Raw genomic sequence first — 19,392 nt, 5'->3', positions numbered from 1 at the left:
CCAGGTTGATTCCTTGGACAGCACATGGGGAACAACACCACCTGCACGTTCCCCTCCAAGTCACACACCATCCCGACTTGGAAATATATCGGCCGTTCCTTCATCGTCACTGGGTCAAAATCCTGGAACTCCCTTCCTAACAGCACTGTGGGAGAACCGTCACCACACGGACTGCAGCGGCTCAAGAAGGCGGCTAACCACCACCTTCTCAAGGGGCAATTAGGGATGGGCAATAAATGCCGGCCTGGCCAGCGACGCCCACATTCCACGAACGAATAATTAAAAAAAAAATTCTCTGACCTCAGACAGGGTGGCGATAGGAGGCCCTACAGTTGGCCTTTAGGAGGGTAACGGATCGGTCTGGGGTCCCACTCCTGACGGCCGTCCGGCAGCCTGGAAGAACGCGGGTCAGTCAGAGCTGTGGTGGTGTCGTCCTCAATCGGACAGCCTGCCGCCACTGGCTAGCGAGGTCGGGGAAAGAATGGCCGTGAGGTCGGACTCTCTTGGTGCCTTATCCCCAATCATGGAGTCAGCGGGATCATTTTATCCCAAATCCTCAGGCAGGGAATCCCACAGGGTCGGGTGGAACGTCGGTTTTTCACCCCGTCCAATATTACTCCCCGTTGACTTCAATAGAGAGTAAAATCGGGCGGGGTGTAGTGGGGTGGGGGAGGGGGGTTGTAGAACCAGTGTTGCACTCGAATCCCATCAGTTTCCTGACCGGCAGTTTGGGTTAAAATTGCTCCGAGGGCCTTTTTAGAGAGGAGAAAATGGGAAAGGGAAACAATTTTTTAAAAAAAGCTGGGAACGAGGCTGGACCAAGGAAGTGGGTGTGTTTTATGGGCGTTAGTCGGCTGTACCGACCGGCCAGAGTAACGGTCACCCCTCGCCGACCGCCATGAACGCCCCTGAGCCACTGCGGACGGTGCAGAGGCGCAATGCACGGTTGTGAATTGTGGACCTTCGTAGCTCCCCAAGAGTTTGCTCAACGAGCAGCTGAGTCATTAAAGGATCCCAGCTCAACTCCTGGTTTGTGCTGACCCCAGCGGAAGGACACGTTGAAGGAGACTACAGTTGGCCCTGGGTTATGGACGTGGAGAAGAGTTCCGTGTGTTAAAACTTATGGCCCTGGCCAGCGTGGGCTGCGTTTACGGGGAAGCTCGATAAATACACGAGGGAGAAAGGAATAGAAGGATATGCTGATGGGGTTAGATGGTGTCGGGTGGGAGGAGGCTCGAGTGGAGCATAAACACCAGCATAGACCTGTGGGGCCGAATGGCCTGTTTCTGTGCTGTAAATTCGATGTAATTTGAAGAATGCAGAACATTTGCACCTTGTAGCCTTAAGGAGACACACACACACACACACACACACACACACACACCCCTACACTATAGCAGCAGAATAATACATTGTGTGTCACACGTTCTGTTGTTTGATTTTGACCCCCTCTGTGTTTTTGTGTTCTAATTCAGAGCGACGGAGTCCCCGCCCAGCGAGCCGGAGCCGCAGACCCAGCACGTGCCCCCGCTCGATCTGGGGGGCCTCCGTGGAGACCGGGCGTGGCCCACAAGAGACTCTCCCCCACCAGCACCCGGGGTGCAGAAGCCGGTCCCAGGACAGGGAGCAGAGAACGAGCCGGCCCCGCCCGAGGAGGCCGCTCCCGGCGGAGGCGCGAACGGAGCGTCCGGTCGCCGTGACCCCCTCCCCTCCGAGCCCACCCCTCGGGACGCAGGCGCCGGGCTGGGGAAGACAGCGGGAGGTCCCCGGAGTAACGGGAAGGACCCCGTCGAGCGGCCCCTGCCGGAGCAAAAGGCGGCCCAGCCTCCTGCGTTATCCAGCGGGAAACAGCGAAGCGGTGCCGTTTCGTGGGCTGAGCTGGGAGTTCCCGTCAATGCCCAGTGGATACGACACAAGCACGAGTTCAGGAACACCAGGCCCTGGTGAACCTTGGCTCACCTGCAGCATCATCTCTCCATCTTGTTCCTGCCGATAACCCCCTCCCCACCTCCCTTCCCTCCTCCCCCCCCCCCCCCCCCCCCCCCCCAGCAGCGATCAAGTCCTTGTTCAGCAGGAAGGCGGAGGAAGTGATCGAGGAGGTAAACTGACGCTAGAACGGATTAATTGGCTCTTTGCTCCTATGATCTGGCAACAGGAGCTTTTCTGCTACCAGCTAAAGTTTTGTTCAGAGCGAGAACAAGATACAGGACTGTCCCGTTTCCGGTGTCCCACGTGCAAATTTCTCTGTCACCGTTTTTTTTTTAGAAAGAAAGTACAAGAGGAGGGAAGAAAAACAGTCGTTCCATGTTGGTTTTCTTCTGACCCGGAGTCAGGAACGTCCGAGCTTCTTCCCTCACCGACAGAAATTGATCTGCAACTGACATCAGGACGTGTCTGTTTACAGCAATTGCGCCTTGTGGCCTTAAAGGGGCAGGCCGCTGCTCCACTTTCGGAGCAGAATAATACATTGTGCGTTCGGTGGAGTAACGCAAGTATCGTCCAACTTAACGGCGTGAGCAATGGCATGGGAGATCGGCCGGCGCCCTGTCCGCTCCAGTGCTCGAAGTGAGACTGGGCGAAGTGGGAGGTCGGCTGATAATCTGAAGAACTTAGGAGCATCTCGCCTTGTAGATCGGAGGAGTCCGCTCAGGGATCAGACACCAGAACCACCAACTAACCAGTCTTCACGTTCCTCAGGGGAGATGGATTATCGCCATCGCCTTCTGCTTCCCCATGTCTCTATAGTTGGACGACTCGCAAAATTGTTTTAAGACTATTCCCATAGTTGGAGTAGGGGGGGGAATTCAGTCAGGTATTTGACGCACACACAAACCCCATCACTATGTTTGAGTCTTTATACCAAAGTACTGGGAGAGCCACACAAGCAGAGTTTCTGTTTGCCTGACATGGAGCAGACCCTTTCGACCCGAGGGACACTTGTCACCCTATATCGGAACCCTCTGGGCCTGGGCACGAGCCACGGCTTTGTGTTATATGGAGGTACTAAAAGCACACAGTTTACCAGCACGTGGCACTGATAAACCCCCCACCGCTTGTCTCACAAACACCTTCCCACCCACTAGGGCGTTGGCTTGCAAGGGTTATCTGCAGCCGAGCGGGAAACAATGCTAGCTCCCGTCGATGGGTCGACCCTCTCCAGGTTCCATCATTGAGCTCTGGAGCACTGACTGGCTTTAGGTACCAGATTGTCCAGTCTGCAACAGAGGATCAACTCTCGTCCTCATTTCCCATTGGCAGGCGCGTGAGCCCAAATAGACCCCACTTACTGTCCTTCCCGGGGAGCATCGACTAGTTGGCCGTACACTTGCTTTAAGAGTGCGGCCTTAAAGAAACTCTTGAGAGGAGCTCGCTGTGTGGGTCAAGGGTAGGGCGGCCTAGGAAGGGATCTATGAGTCACTGGGTAGATCATCAGAAAGTGGCCAACAACCCAAAGAATAGATATAATGTCAGCCAGTGCCAGTTACCATCTAACGAGGAGCACATCATTTTACTGAGTTCATACAAGGAATGGATAATGCCATCGCACTTATTGCCACAACTTTATCAACAGGGTGAATCAGAGCAAACCCTGGACCAAACACTAGGATTGTGATATGTTAAACATTGATGTTTCTAGGTTTTATCCACCCTAGGCAGAGTGTGGTCACCGAGTGGAGCATTATCACCTGAAGGCTGACATTGGAGTGGGAGCAAGTGCTGGAATGCACAATCTGCCCAGTCAGGGACGGGAACTACCGACTAAGCCAAGCTGAGACAGTAAAGGACAATCGCAGGGTCTTTTTAACAGGGTGTCCCAGAGTTGCTATTTGAATGTAAAATTTTTTTTTTTAAAAGGTGCTATCGGTCTTGGGCTAAATGGGAGATGAGGCATGTCTGAGGAGTTGGGAAGACTCAAGATCAGGTTAATTGGCCCTTCGTTCTCAAGACTGAAGCCACTAAGGCTTGAAAACTTTTTTTTTATTCAGTCAGTGAGGTGTGAATTTCCTCATCGGTTAAAAAGATCCTGGTGCTCGAATTGTGAGACTGCTATCTGGAATGTTCCGCAATGTTCTCTCCTCTACCGAGTCAGAGGTTTGTGGGTTTGAGTCCCACTCCGGGACTTGAGCCCCTGGTCTGGGTTGGTACCTAAACACAGCAGCGAGGTGCTGTCCTTTTAGATGGGACGTTCCATACCAAAAGAAGATTAAACTGAGGCCTGGATGTTAAAGATCCCACGCGTTATTCAAAGAAGAGCGGATTGTCCTGGCCAACATTCCTCCCTCAAACACACACGCTTCCAAAAACGAGTTATTCCGCCATTGCCGTTTGCGGGACATTGCTGCTACCCAACGGTTGACTCGTTGCCCTGCGTTACAACAGTCAATGCTCTTCAAAGCAAGTTGCTGTGTGAACCGGTTTGAGCTCTTTCAGTGACACGATTAGGCACTATAGAAATTAAGGTCTTTCTTTGCTTTAACCAATGACCTTAGCCAAGATTAGGCACTGGGTGCAACTGCCCAAATTTAGTGCTGCCGATTTTGGTGCCTGACGTCCCTGGGTTCTGTGGAGCCACTGATTAGTGGCCTTGGCATCTGTTTCAGGCCAAATTTGACCAGCGTGCCCAACCTCCATCACCACCCAAAGATTGCCGCCTTCGTCTGCTCGTACTGTCTTGTGTGATCAGAGGTCTGAGTGAGTTCTCAATTCTATGAGTACAGCTGTTTGTAAATCCAACCCCCTCGCGATAACCAGGCCAGGTATCTCTGTCCACCGCCCAAGTAGGGTTACCCTCCAGCAGGGTGCTTCCATTTACTGGGAGAAGGCCTTGTGGAAATCGAGAGGGGAGATAATCGGGATTGAATTGTTCCGCAATGGTGCTTTGCTAAATGAGGAGCGAGGAGCCTGTGTGACCCAGCAGAAAGGAGCCAGACGGAATCACTTCAAAGTATGCGGTCACGCTATAACAGACCGGTTTTGCACAGAAGCCTCAAACAATTCCTGGGTTGCTACTAAAATGAAGGATATCACTGCACCCTCGTCACCATGTGAACAATTTGAATTTTTGCTGCTGCATTAAAACTATGTTGTGTTTTTTTTTAAAATGTAAATATCTACCCATTGGAATTTGTACTGTATCATGATGCTGCCTTGACTGCTGAAATATTGCACAGTAACTCCTGACTATTGTCAACCGTGTCAGCCCGGGCTCAGTGGGTGTAGCACATTCACCTCTGAATCAGAGGCTTGAGCACAAAATCCAGGCTGACACTCCCAGTGCAGTACTGACGGAGTGCTGCACTGACGGAGGTGACGTCTTTCGGCTGAGACATTAAAGCGAGGCACTGTCTGCCCTCTCAGGTGGATACAAAAGATCCCATGGCCACTATTTCGAAGAAGAGTAGGGGAGTTTTCCCCGGGTGTCCAGACCAATATTTATTCCTCAACCAACATCACTGAGAAAACAGATTATCTGGTCGTTAACACATTGCTGTTTGTGGGATCTTGCTGTGCGCAAATTGGCTGCCGCATTTCCTACATTACAACAGTGACTACACTTCAAAAAGTACCTCATTGGCTGTAAAGTGCTTTGGGCCGGCCTGAGGTTGTGAAAGATGCTATAGAAATGCAGGTCATTCTTTTTACCTGGCTTCAGAAAAGTGTTCTGACTTCCCATGAATTTAATGGAGGGGAAATCAGGTAAAGAAATTCCTTGCTGCCACAGCAGAAGTTAATGCATCCTGTGGGGATTGGGTTCAGATCCAGTTAGGTTCACAGTGGGTGGGAGAGTTGTAATGAGACAGCGGAGGAAAAGAAGTTTTGAAAAAGTTATTGTAGTGTCTGAGGTGAAGCTGTAATACACCATGCAGCATCTCTGCAAAGTTCTCTCAAGGGCACCCAGTTCTAACCCGTTGCATCATTCCCTCTGGAATCCATCGCCTCCTCAAAATCCCATTCCTGTTTGCATAGAATTTACAGCACAGAAACAGGCCATTCGGCCCAACTGGTCCACGCTGGTGTTTATGCTCCACATGAGCCTCCTCCCTCACCTACTTCATCTAACCCTATCACCATATCCTTCTACTCCTTGCTCTCTCATTGTACTTCTCTAGCCTCCCCTTAAATGCATCTGTGCTATTCGCCTCAACCATTCTACGTGGTAGCGAGTTCCCCATTCTAACCACTCGCTGGGTACAGAAATTTCTCCTGCATTCGTTACTGGAATTCATTCATTAATTGCGCAATCGAAAGCTAAATGCTAATTAACCGTGGGAGTATAAATAATTAATTATTCTCACCAAATGATGATTCTGTGAGCTTGCAAAGTAGGCCAGTTGCAAGGCAGTAAAGATTGTTGCAATATACCCTGGAATGTTGAACCGAGCACTCCTCTGTTGTGCTTGTAAATCAGTTCTGGTTTAAGCCATACTCAATGCAGCTGATAATCGAAAGGGCTGTCTGACATTTCACACCCTGCATTATAACCCGGGCCCTTATAATGTGTGCCCCTACGAGACTGATCTTTCGTACAATCTTTATTAAAAGTCTCGTGTACAGCATGCACTACTTGTGGAGCACTTTTAGTAACAATTTCCCATCACTTTGTTGAAAATATTCCTATTATAAAATACTGTATTCTCCCACTCACTGAGTGGCATGGGAGATCTGCCAGTGTGCATTGTTTATGACTACCTCATTATATAAATCTCCTCACCACTTATAATCTGCTCGTATAATGGCTCCCTTAGCCTTATAATGGACCTTCTAATATATATGCAATTAATGCACATAGTAAGGAAACTCCTAATACGTACTAATTATTACTATGTTCTCATTTTTCTCCAGCTTTTTATTTCTCTTACTTTCCCCCCCGGGGCCATTGAGAGGATTCCATTGTGCAATGGTTCATATGCCCTGTGGAGACTGGGTTCCGACCCAGTCCAGTTTTACATTGGATAAGAATGCTGTGATATGAAAATGTAGTGAAGTGGGACATTTGCCATTCAAATTGGATGATCCTTAAGAGTGTTTTCTGCATAAGGCATGTCAATGTATTTCTACCTTTAGTGCCTTGGGGGGTGGGATGACACCACACACGCACCCCCATCCCATTATAGCACAGGCAGTTCTGACGGTAGAATGTAGTAACAGTTACTTTCGCCTATTAAATTATTAACGGACTCAGTAAATGTAACACTGAGATGCTTTGGTGTATTCACACAGAGAACAAAAAGTCTGTAATAAAAATATTTTTGTATGCACACTCGCATATCTTTGTTTCATCCGTGTCTTTTATTCAGCAGCGAGGTGTGAAAAAAGCAAAGCTCGTGCCCTGTGTCAAATGAGGAAAATTTCTGTATTATTTATTGGGCTAGAGTAAATGTGAATTCAAAATTGGTTTAAGATGTAGCTGGAAAAAGAGTTCCTTTGATTCGGTTTGTAGCTTTATTTCAATTTCTGGAATTGGGGTAATTTTCCATGTCTTTGCTCATGATGAGTAACCTCACCCACTGTTGGCAGGTAGCAGAAAATCATGGATACTCGGCTACAATTTTCCATCCACTTCAGATGGAAAATTGTGGGCAGGGCACTGGTGATCTTAAGGAATGCACTGGCAGCAGGCAAGATTCCTTGCCACCATAGTGCACTTGGAAAATTTAGGAATTTGACTCCTTGGAAGGCAGGACTATTGTCTCACCCACATGCTCTCATCACATCGGGAAGTCTACAAAAGATTATGGGGGGTAATTTTAACCTAACACACATGGCGGGAAACAGATGGGATCAGGACCAATGCTCATTTTACACCCCACTCAATTTTACTGCCCGTTGAAGTTAATAAAATGTAAAATCTGGGTGGGATGTAAAACAGGCGGCCAACTGTTCCCATCAAGTTCCCACCGTACAGGTTAGGTTAAAATTACCTGCCATGTCCTGTAAAGGGCTACACATTATCAGTCTGTAAGAAATATGTTCTGAAGAAGATATTTGAATCACTTGTAGATTTGTTCCTTCATTGTTGTTTTCTAAGTATCTGTACCATCAGTAATTTGCCAGGTATTTCTGCTTCTATTTAATTATCTTGTTAATAAATCTGACTCTTAATTTTAGCCTGAACAGAACAGGCTTACTATTCACTGCCTTTGCGAATATACCAGGAATGGCAGGCATCCCACATCGGTGAGGTGCATAGTAGTGTAATTAAAGTATAATTGATAATCTTGGGGCATGCTATCCCATTTATTGCATCCATAAAGTAACAGGTTTTTAGTCGAAAGATGTTTTGAAACTGCCTTTCTACTGTGAACACAAGTTAAAATTTGGACAAAACCCAGAGTTGTAGCAATTGATAACAGCTAAAGTGGATAAATATCAAAGGGATTCGAAGAAAGTAGAGCTGCAAAAAGGGAATATGAGAAAAAACTTGAGGGGTATCAAGAACAACACTAAAGGTGTTGAGTATATTAAGAGAAATAAGATGGCTAAGAGTAATGTGGGCCACTTAAGGACAGATGCAGGTAATTGAAAATCAGGAAATGGTAGACTTGCTAAGTACTTTATATCGGTCTTCACAGTAGAGGAAGGGTAAAGTACCAGAGATACAAGGAAAACTGAAACTAAATTAATATAAGTTTTTAAAAAATGGTAATGGAGAAAATAATGAGACTAAAGCTAGAGAAATCTCCAGGACCTGACAGTTTCCACCCCAGGGTATTAAAAGAAGTAGGTGAGGAAATTGTAGATGCTCCAGTCATGATCTTCCAAAACTGTCTTGATTCAGGAATCAATTGCAAAATTGCCAATGTCACTCCATTATTTAAGAAGGGTAGGAGAGATAAACTAAGAAATTAGAGGCCTATTAGTCTAACGTCTGTTGTGGGGAAGTTACTGGAATCTATTACTAGGGACAGAGTGACTGAAAACTTGGACAAATATGAACTGATCAGAGAGAGCCAACATGGATTTGTAAAGGGTAAGTCATATCTAATGAACCTAGTTGAATTTTTTGAGGAGGTTACTAAGGTGATAGATAAGGGAGTAACTATGGATTATTTATATGGACTTCCAGAAGGCATTTGAAAAGGTTCCACACAAGAGACTGTTAACAAAAATGAGGGCACATGGAATTGGAGGTAACCTATTGACATGGGTAGGGAATTGGGAGGTAGGGTAATGGGTATGTACTCAAATTGGCAGGATGTGACCAGTGGTGTGCCCCAGGGATCTGTAATGGGGCCTTAGCATTTCACTATATTTGTAAATCACTTAGAGGAAGGCATAGAGAGCCATATAGCCAAGTTTGCTGACAACACTAAGTTATGTGGCACAGTAAACACAGTAGGAGTAGAAAGTTGCAAAGGTATATTGATAGATTAAGTGAATGGGCAAAACTGTGGCAGATGGCGTTTAATATGGGGAAGTGTGAGGTCATCCACTTTGGACCTAAGCAAGATTGATCAGTGTATTTTCTAAATGGTGAGAACTGTGGAGGAGCAGAGAGATTTAGGGGTCCATGCACAGAAATCACTAAAAGCTAGTGGATAGGTACAAAAAATAATTAAGGTGGAATGGAATGTTGGCTTTTATCTCAAAGGGGCTGGAATACCAAGAGGTGGAAGTTATGTTAGTTGTATAAAGCTCTGGTCAGACCCCATCTGGAGCACTGCAGCTCAGGGGGTGCAACGCAGATTCACCAGAATTATACTGGGGCTTAAACGATTAAATACGAGGACAGGTTGCATAAACTAGGCTTGTATTCTCTTAAGTATAGAAGTTTAAGGGGTGATCTAATTGAGGTGTTTAAGATGATTAAAAGATTTGATAGGGTAGATAGAGAGAAACTATTTCCTCTGGTGGGGGGAGTCCAGAACAAGGGGGTACAACCTTAAAATTAGCGCTAGGCTGTTCAAGGATAATGTCAGGAAGCACTTCTTCAAACAAAGGGTAATGGAAATTTTCTCCCAGAAAAGCTGCTGAGGGTCAATTGAAAATTTAAAAACTGAGATTGATAGATTTTTGTTAGGCAAAGGGTATTAAGGGTTACGGAACCAAGGTGGGTAAGGTGGAATTAAGATACAGATCAGCCACTATCTAATTGAATGGCGGAACAAGCTCGAGGAGCTGAATGGCCTACTCCTGTTCCTATATTCCTGCAAGAGCTCAGAGTAGTGCGGGCACGGATGTGCACTCAAAACTAGCAGAGAGGCTGAAATAACTAAAATCTGTGAGGGTGGGTCCAGTTAATTCTGCCCATAACTCTATACAAAATATCAAATCTAACCTCATTTAAAACTTTAGGAATGTGACATTTTCTGCAGGATTTTTGAGTTGCTGCTCAACCACCATCACTGGGAGAGAGAATTGCAGGGAGAAAGGCTGTTACGATCAACTGGCAGTAAAACACTTGATTTACGAGTAGACGCAATGTACAGTACAGGATATTGTGTTGCGACGCATGCAATGTGACATGACCTGGAGACTACAAGCGGAAAATTGAAATATGATGGAAACCTTAGGACTGCAGTTCAAAAGAACAGAAAGCAAAGATGTACCAAAGCTACGAATAGAGGAGGGAAAATTCACCGTCAAGTGGGTGAATTAAGTTTGAGATCATATTTTCTGGAAGTGGTTCCAGACAATTTCAAAGTTACGATCGCATGGCCAAGAACCTTAAGTGAAATGGCCAACCATTGCGCAGCTTCACGAAGAGTAGATGAGCAGGTGGGAAGGCCGAGTCCCTACAATGATTGGCCAGTGGGTGAGTCACCAAACCAGCCAGCATCCTGTGAACTTGTGACATTGTGGACCACCAGATCATAAAGCAGCAATTCAAGGGAAATCAAATGTTGGGCGGGATACAAAGGAAATGATTTCTGGTCTGAAAGGGAGTCCGGCGCTGCTACAAGACATGAGATCACCAGGGGCTGTGTGATGGTTTCAAATTCATGACGTTTGGCACAGTACGTATACCCATTTATCAGGAACAGATGGTCAGCAGAAGGATTTGGTGTATAGTCTGATGCTGATCAGTCAGATTCCAGAGGGCTCATATTCATGGTATATTGGGTGCAAAAGATGTACCCTCAGCCAATGTATGCCTGGGCAGGAGTAGATGGGTAATGAAGGTAGTTTTTGGCACCTGTTGGTGGACACTGCTGGCATTTAGGAGTAATGGCTTCAACTTGAAAAATGTCAGGTGGATTGACTTTCTGGTGGCAGGGGACCGGTTGCATTAATTCTGGGCACCACAGAAGTGTGGAGAGCATTAGCAGCATCACCCAGGAAATAGCTGTCCAAGCAGCCTGTGTAGTATAAGCTGAACAGGACTTGTAGAGGCCAGCACGCTGACCCTACAAGAGACGTGGAGATAGGCAGTGCACTGACTTTGAAAGATAATCTGCACTCATTTTATTTCCAGAGCATGTGATATGGGTCAACACCACATCTTGTCCCCAACAGGGTAGGCCTGTGTGTCTTATCTGCTCAAGGGGTAGGATACAGGGAGGTTGTCTAAATGGTACATTAGCTGGTTAGACTACCACTACACAGACCAGGATGGTAGGCAGCAAAATACTTGCACATCTTTCTGCCACCAGCACCAGGCAAACCAGCCCACATGAGAGAATTTGGCTGAAGGGCAAACACAAGACCATTCAAGTAACACCAATATCCCATGTCAAATAATGCACTAGACCACAACAAGCATAAAGTGCAGGAGGTGATAATTACAATGAGAATGCTTGTCAAGTATCTACATGTGCGATTCAGTGCTATAACTGGAAACATATGTCTACATTTTCCACACCAAATTGCTATAACTTGCAGATTATGGGACTGTGAAAGAAATATAGTCTGAAGGTATTTGAAACACTTGCAGTCTAATTCAACTTTTGTTTTCTAAGTTTGCATCATTACCAATTTGTGGTGTATTTCTGCCCCTGTGTAATGACCTGAATAAGCCTGAACATAGTGGTCTGACAGTGTGGTGTTTATCACTATTGGGGGCAGACAAGACAGTGTGTTAGGCAACCCACTTGATCTCCAGTAGATTATATTGTAAATAATAGTCAATGGTCCTCTGGCACGCTACTCCACAGAATCCTGCAGGTTTCAGTGCATTGGCAAATATCTTCTAGAAACTGCCATCTGCTTTGTTCCTCGAACAACTGATTACACCAATATGTATCTGCTTCACCTACTCTCTCTTCACGTGTATCCATCTCAACATTTCTGCATAGCTCCTCACATCCCCATATATGATACGCCTCAACCCTCCTTATGTATCTCTGCTGCACACCTTCCCGACCCCAATATATTACATCTATCTGCTGAGCACCTCATCCACCTGCAAAACACTTCACGGACCACAAGACATGTTTGCAATATAGATAGAGGTTTTTAAGATGGATTAATCAAACTTACCTACTAAAGAAAACTTGAATACTGAAGGGCATCGAATAACACCAGCACTACCAAGGCTCAAAATACAAAACTATGTAGTTAGGCATCACAAAAAAAATCCCTTTCACTGTGCAAGAAACAAGTTAACAATTTAAATTAACTCTTCGGTGCTTGATTGAAGCATTATAAATAGATCGTACATCTGGATGAAATGCCCTCCCCCTCCTCCCCAGATTCCCAAACCAGTTCGCTGGACTGTACAAATGATGCTCAAAATGGTTTAAAGTGGCACAAACACTAGGAGCTGTCTTTCGCATCTCAGGGAGAAAATCAGAGGTTAATTTGTAAACTGCACCACACAAAACGGACACACAAACACTCGCAATTCATTTTCAGAGCTTCACACAACCACTGGTGGACAGAATGGGTCTCCGCAGTAGTACATCAATGCACTGTTTTTGATCTTAATGTATGCACTTTTCTCCAGTTTCAACTACTGCGCTAATTTTAGATTGGCAGTAAGGCGGGGGGTGGGGGTGGGGGTGGGGGGCAGGGGTAGGCAAAGAGAACAGGCTGACTATATCTAGCTTTGTGTAGATTAGGTCAACAGGCATCTTCTGGCTACATTTCGATACGTTAATTAGAATGAACACATTTTTAAATGTTATAGCTGTAGAATTTGACTATGTATTTGAATTTATGACACATTTCTCTTATCTCACCTCTTAAAATGAACATTTTGATTTACCTGTGACATGTACAAGAGCCTATTTTTTAAAAACTTCAATCAAGGAGCATTATAGCAATTTATGTCCACGGACGATGACAACTCACTTTGCAGGCTTGTTTCATGCACAGCAGTGCACACTTAATTCAAGATTCCTGTTAAGCTCTAGCATTTTGCCTTCTCCCTGAATTAGTTAGTTGTAAAATTGTATACGGATCATATTAACTCACTTCATTTAAAAACAGGGAATTACACACAATTACTTGTGTAAGCGATGGCTTCCAGTTTATATACATTCTCCTTGTGGATTTGAGGATCAAGTATTGAAATCTGCAGAATATTCTTTTTAAAATTGAAGAATTGTGTTTCGTTGACCGTGAGAGTGTTAACTCTTCCCCCATCACCACCCTCCTTCAATTTCCTGCTCATCTGTCAGCAGCTCGTTCATTCATTCATTCATTCATTCATTCCGTGTGGTGCAGTTTCACAAATTAACATCGAGGACCAGCTCAGTAGTTTCACAATGTTTTATTATCAAAATATAAAAAAAGGAAACACTGTACAAAAGATAGGGACAGATTTCAGGAAAACTATCCCGAACAATAATGTGCCTCCAAAAACATGAGACGAGCAAAGGTTTTCACAGAAAACAAAAATCACATAGTGGTTCTGTATGCTGCTGGGCAGCAAGGATCCCTGAGCGGAGTCACACCCCTGAAAAGGTGCACACAGGCGCAAAGCCATTTTCAAAATACTTTTATTGGTTTATTTAAAAAATATGTCCTAGTTACTTATCATTTCTCTTAATAAGCACAAGGACACAACTGTACAATATCCATTTGTTCAAAAAAAAAGTTTTGCGAGCTGTAAAATGATCAGTAGCAGCCATTATCACCACATCGGTTCTGATGGGGTTTTTGTGTTTATATATAAAAAAAGGAACAAACTGGACAAACATTGAACATATACATCTGTAGAATTAAACAAAATGTTCAGAAGGAAACTAATATAAAGTAACTGCCCCGTTCTAGAGATCATTAAGCCGCCATCGTTTGTTTTCGTACAACAGTACTGTTAGTGCAACATAGAGCTGGGAATGCTCAGCTGATCCAATGCATTCTTACAATGTATTAATTCCCCCTCTAGAAAAGGTCAGAGTGGTTGACCCTAGACAAGAATACTGATTCCCAAGTAACGTTTTACATTTCTCTTCTCTCCCCAGAGGCACCCCCCCCTCTCCCAACAACCAACTCCCCCCCCCCCCCAGGGCTGCAACACAAGCTGGATACCATCACTTGGCATCAATTTAGGTTCTGCATTGGAAGCTTTATTAAAATGGCACTTCCAATTGGGACACCAGTGACAGCTGTGCATTATTCAATTGGGCCTGCCCAGTGGGTACTCTTGATTAAAAAAAAAATCAATGTGTACCCTTCGTTTCAGGCCAGGGCTTCAACCGAGTGACCACAAAAATTTGTAAAGCCAGAAAAAAAAAGATTGCCCCCTTTTAAATTGGACTCAAAGTGCAGTGGACTTTCTAAATGGAAACGCAGCCCTAGAATCCCAGCCCTAGTTCAAACTATACGTTTAAAAAAATTAAATTAACCTTCACAGGAACACAAGCGTTTTCAGCAAGCCAGGATAGTTAGTTCCTCCCTCCCTGCCACCCCAACAACCTAAAAAAAAACTCCACTAAACTAGAAGTCCAGGCCTGGAATGAAACTTAGCACCAAGCTAGATTTTAACGATCAATTTTCAAACCATCAGCAGGCGAATGCTCTGGTGATACTGATATTGATGTTTACTGTGTGGCCCTTAAGTGTACAGCAAAAGTAGAAAACAGAAGTGTAACCTTCAACATTAAAAAAAAGTGCAAAATTAGAGAAAATCAACTGGTCTACAGGGAACAGGAATGACCAGACAGCAGGTACCAGGTTGAGGGAAACCCTTTTGATAAAAGTCACAATGCGTTATTTCAGGGTTAAGCTTGTACAAGCTCTCACCTACCTCAAGTCACCCTTCTCTCTCTCTCAAGAATTCAGTCTCTACTCTGAAAACTCTTGTCCTCCATATACGGTTTTAGAGTTCGTTAGATTATCTGGCTGACCTGTTTAATACTGCAAATATTTGCGGGATAATTTTGCAGGTGCAGCGAAAGTGATTTCTGAACAGTCATCTCCGCCCTGCACCAAACTTCTGGTTAACTTGTGAAGAGCTTCACATTAAGAACATTATCACCATTAGGACTGCAAAATGAAGCATTTACCACCCTAGCTGGCCACACATTTAGCCAGCAGCTTCAGTTTAGACAATGCGAGGTCAGAGGTGGGAGGGAAACCATTCCGGTTTCTAGTCGTAGCTATATTTTGGCAAACAGTCCAGCCACAATCGAACCAAAAAAGTTTTATGTTGATAAGAGTTTGATGGGAAAGGACAAATTTTTGCTAAGTTTGACAAGTTACTGTAATGAAGGGATGGGAAGGGGCAAGAATGTTGCAAGCAGTTACTTGGGATTGACAGCTGATGTAAACTGCACACTTGGCCAGAGGAAGAGTCAGACAAATCACCTGCTAAGTACAATACCAACCTCCTGTACCCTTCAGCTAAACTTGCTGCATTTATTACAAAATAGATATTTACAAAAATAGTTTGAAAATATTTTAGCTACTGCACACCAAAAGGGCAACTGAAAGGGTATCAGCACTTCTGTTATGGAAAAGTGGGTGGGGGAAGGAAAGTAGGAATAAGAGGGAAAGCAATCAGGGAACTTCCACAAGACATGTCTGGAGAACACTGGGTTGAAGCAAGCTCCAATTTGTGTGCATTTTCTCATTCATTGGAAAAGCAAAAGTCTCAACATGATACAGGGAGAGAGGAATCAGCTGGGTACTATGCAGTGTTGAAATAGATGACCACCATCTTTTTGTGCAGAGGTAGAATCGTTCAGTAGTTGCCTAGTCCGAGGTTGGGATGTACCTCTGCGCTATTTGTTTACAGTACAACAGACCAGCAGACTAACGGAAGGAGAGGGGGCATTTCCTAATCTTCAGCAGGCCACACATGACCTGCTCAACCCCCTTGCAATGACTAATGGGAAAGGAGAGTTTCTTTTTTGTATCGAGAAAAGTACATAGCGCAGCCTCGCTGAGAAAAGCAGTTTCTTTTTCCCCCAAAAGTTCATCTGCATCTCAAGCTGCCTTAATGAGCCTCACAGAGGCAAACAAAAAAGGAGGGGGTGGGGAGGAGGAAAGGAGAGGGAAAAACTGAGTTGGGTCCAGTGTCTGTGCAACAGCGACAACATTGTAGTGGTCTAAATCCCAAGCCTAATGTCCTTTTAGTTCCATTATTTTGAAGCCTACGTAGACCGTGATGGAGACCCAGGCAGGGTCCTGCTCGTCTGTAATACAGTAGATAACTGTTCAAACTTTCCACAGGATAGAGGGAGGCCTGCTCACTCTGGGATGTCAGGAGTCTCCACAGGAACCATTGTCTGGCCCAGCCAGACCATGCTCCACTCTCTTCAGCCGACGGTAGTTTTACTCCGTTATTCTTAAACCGGATCGTGTCAGACTTCAGGGAAGTGGGGGGCCATTCACTCCAGGGTGATAGAAGGCACAGTTGTTCTCGTAACGGCAACTGCCTTTCATCATGAAATGCCGACACATGGGTCGGTTCGACATATCTGTGGGAGGGAAGAGAGAGAAGAGGAGACTGTTAAAGAAATTGATCAGTTTGCTCGAGAAAAGTGTAAAGATGCCAATCCAGTCCAAGGAACGAATGCTACCCTCCCCCTCTCATTTTGTAGCTTCCTGTTTTCTAGGTTCTGCCGGCAAATTCTTACTTGTTCACCGCCCTCCCCACAATTGGAGACCAAGAGTTTGTTAGACAACATGCTCCCTAGGGGATTGTAGTTGGGAGCCAGTGCCTGCCTAGGGTTCTTTCAGTCACGAACATTCTCTGGAGAAGGATCAGTCGCTGGTCAGCATAAGCAACTTTGAGGAAGGTTATGTGTAAGGGGGGGGGACGGGAGGAAAGAGATTGGCAGACCAGTGGACAAAGAGGGCCAATGGACAGATCAGTACAGCTCAAATACCAATTGTCACAACCAAGGGTGCCCCAGGTGTCATGGCAGCACGAAGCAAGAGAGGTTATCCCTCTGATAACGGTTTCGCAGTGAGATTTGGCCTGACACTTGTCTACCCCAGTGTATGGAAGATGCTCGTTCAAAGCACCACCCTAAATTACAGGTCAATCTTTTCCGAACCCACTCGAAGATACAAACTGACTGAGTGACAGTTTAATTATTCTCCCACACCTCCGCCCAATGGGTTGACTCTCGCTGGGTTATTGTTTCATGGGTTACGGTACCTTAATCTAAAAATGGCCATTCTACCTGTTAGCTTAGACAATGAGCTCTAGCAGGACATTCAAACACAGGGGCACAGCCCAGCCAGATCCCATCTCCACCCAAATGTACACATCCAGCAGGAAAGACTGGAGAGCGATCTGCAGCAGGAACCCTGGCTGGTCACTCCGAGGGGGGGGGAGGAACTGTAATTGTGGCAGTAGGGATGTGACCTGGGCTGTGATCAGAGGTCAAAGCTGGGACTTTTCTAGTCTTTATAGCTCAGTTCCAGAAAGAACAAACACAATTACTAAGAGCCATCAGGGGAGCTACAAACTGGTTTATCAGCTGCTTCCGCACCAGCTCCTTGAAACGCTCCAAATGCATCGCAAATCAAACCACAGCCGACGCCTGCCCACCTACCTCCACCGTGGTTTCCACCCATTCCGTTGCCGTGTCCTCCCCTTCCTCCCCCATGAGGGTGGCCGCGTCCACTGCGGCCTCTGAAGTTCTGATCTCCGCTGCGCCCCCGCCCTCGCTGGTAGGGACCTCCACGCATGCCGTGTGGATTGCCCCTCATGTTCTCGTTCGGCTGTTCCCAGTAGCCATCTCTTTGCTGAGGGGGGCCCATCATCCTTGGGCCACCAGGACCGTGGGGAGCTGAGTGGAAACAAAAGCCTTACAGTTAGACCCACTGGACTGGAGCGTGTTTGGTGCAAGCTATAGATTAAAAAAAAAAGCTTCTGTAGTGCAAGTAAAATGAAAGCCATGACTGTACCTGGGAATGGCCCTCCTGGAGCACCAGGGCCACCGGGAGGGAAGTGAGGCACGTTATTAGGGGCGGGTGGGAAACCGTTCACTGCTGGTGGGGGGCCCATCATTCGCTGGCCTGCGGAGAGACAGAGTATTAGATACACTCGGTTTAAAAATTCTGTCCTTAAAGCAAAAGTTAGAAGGTGCAAGTTGATTAAAGAGACACATTTGAATCTTGCTTCAGATCTAGACAGGGCAAAATAAAGAAATACAGACAAGCAGTGAAGTCAGGCAGACTCTTCCTTGACAGCTATCGATACGAAGTGGAACTGAAAAGATATGATCCTGAGCACAGCTTCAAGTTAACCCAGGACAAGTTGACACAGGTAGTAACAGGTTAAAAAGATCAGTGCTGTTGTCAGGAATTACTTCACACAAAAATCATCAATGGTTTTCAGGGTACGAGTACAAGCCGGAGTCATTCATCACAGTTGGATGCTGTGATGGGGTGGGAAGAAAACCCTTAGGTCTCTACGGAAGAATGAGCTGGATTCCTACTCATCATTATATGGGCAACCTCTGTTGCAAAGTGGATGTCAGGTGATGGTTAGGATCTGCTCCAATGTTTCTCCCTCAGTTAAACAGCCTTCTGTCAATTCACTGTCTGGATTCACATGAAAAGTAGCCACTTGGGACAAGTTTCTGGAGGGCAACCACACCAGTGAAAACATTATTCAGTGTCTCCAGGAAAGAGGGTGGTGGGGGGGAAGGAAGAGGGAGAAAGGCAGTGAGAAGACCACTGTGGCATATCGGTGGGTCAGTGGTAGAATTCTTGTCTCCCATGCAAGTGACCTGGTTTTGATTCCTGGCCAACGCAGCGTAAGTGTTTCTCTGGAAAAGAGAAGGCAAAGGAGTGACCTGACAGAGCTCTTTAAGATTATGAAAGGGCTTGATAGGGTGGACATAGAGAAAATGTTTCCACCGTGGAGGGCGGGGGACCAGAACTAGGGGCCATAAATATAAGATGGTCACTAATAAATCCAATAAGGAATTCAGGAGAAACTTCTTTACCCAGAGAGTGGTGAGAATGTGGAACTCGCTCCCACAAGTAGTTGAGGCGGATAGCATGGATGCAGTTAAGGGGAAGCTGGATAAACACATGAAGGAG

General features: G+C 45.7%; 2 protein-coding genes across 4 annotated transcripts in view; one reads left to right on the top strand and one right to left on the bottom strand.

The window, feature by feature from the left end:
• Nucleotides 1-7,267, top strand: part of atat1 (alpha tubulin acetyltransferase 1) — a 46,952-nt gene extending 39,685 nt beyond the window's left edge. Inside the window, exon 12 of the mRNA XM_067974002.1 lies at nucleotides 1,476-7,267. Coding sequence (XP_067830103.1) covers nucleotides 1,476-1,947 — 472 coding nt within the window. The 3' untranslated portion in view covers nucleotides 1,948-7,267. The remainder of the gene's footprint in view (nucleotides 1-1,475) is intronic.
• Nucleotides 7,268-14,367: 7,100 nt separating this feature from the next.
• ppp1r10 (protein phosphatase 1, regulatory subunit 10) overlaps nucleotides 14,368-19,392 on the bottom strand; it is a 31,592-nt gene continuing 26,567 nt past the window's right edge. For all 3 annotated transcript variants that reach the window (XM_067973999.1, XM_067974000.1, XM_067974001.1), the window contains exons 17-19: nucleotides 18,250-18,360; nucleotides 17,895-18,131; nucleotides 14,368-16,808 (exon numbers count right to left, since the gene is read on the bottom strand). In XM_067973999.1, the coding sequence (XP_067830100.1) occupies nucleotides 16,699-16,808; nucleotides 17,895-18,131; nucleotides 18,250-18,360 (458 nt within the window). In that variant the 3' untranslated portion in view covers nucleotides 14,368-16,698. The remainder of the gene's footprint in view (nucleotides 16,809-17,894; nucleotides 18,132-18,249; nucleotides 18,361-19,392) is intronic.

Source organism: Heptranchias perlo, chromosome 39, assembly GCF_035084215.1.
Source record: "Heptranchias perlo isolate sHepPer1 chromosome 39, sHepPer1.hap1, whole genome shotgun sequence".
In the NCBI taxonomy this organism is placed as follows: Eukaryota; Metazoa; Chordata; class Chondrichthyes; order Hexanchiformes; family Hexanchidae; genus Heptranchias; species Heptranchias perlo.
Note: the sequence above shows the minus strand (reverse complement) of the source record. Positions and strands in the feature narration are given on the sequence as shown.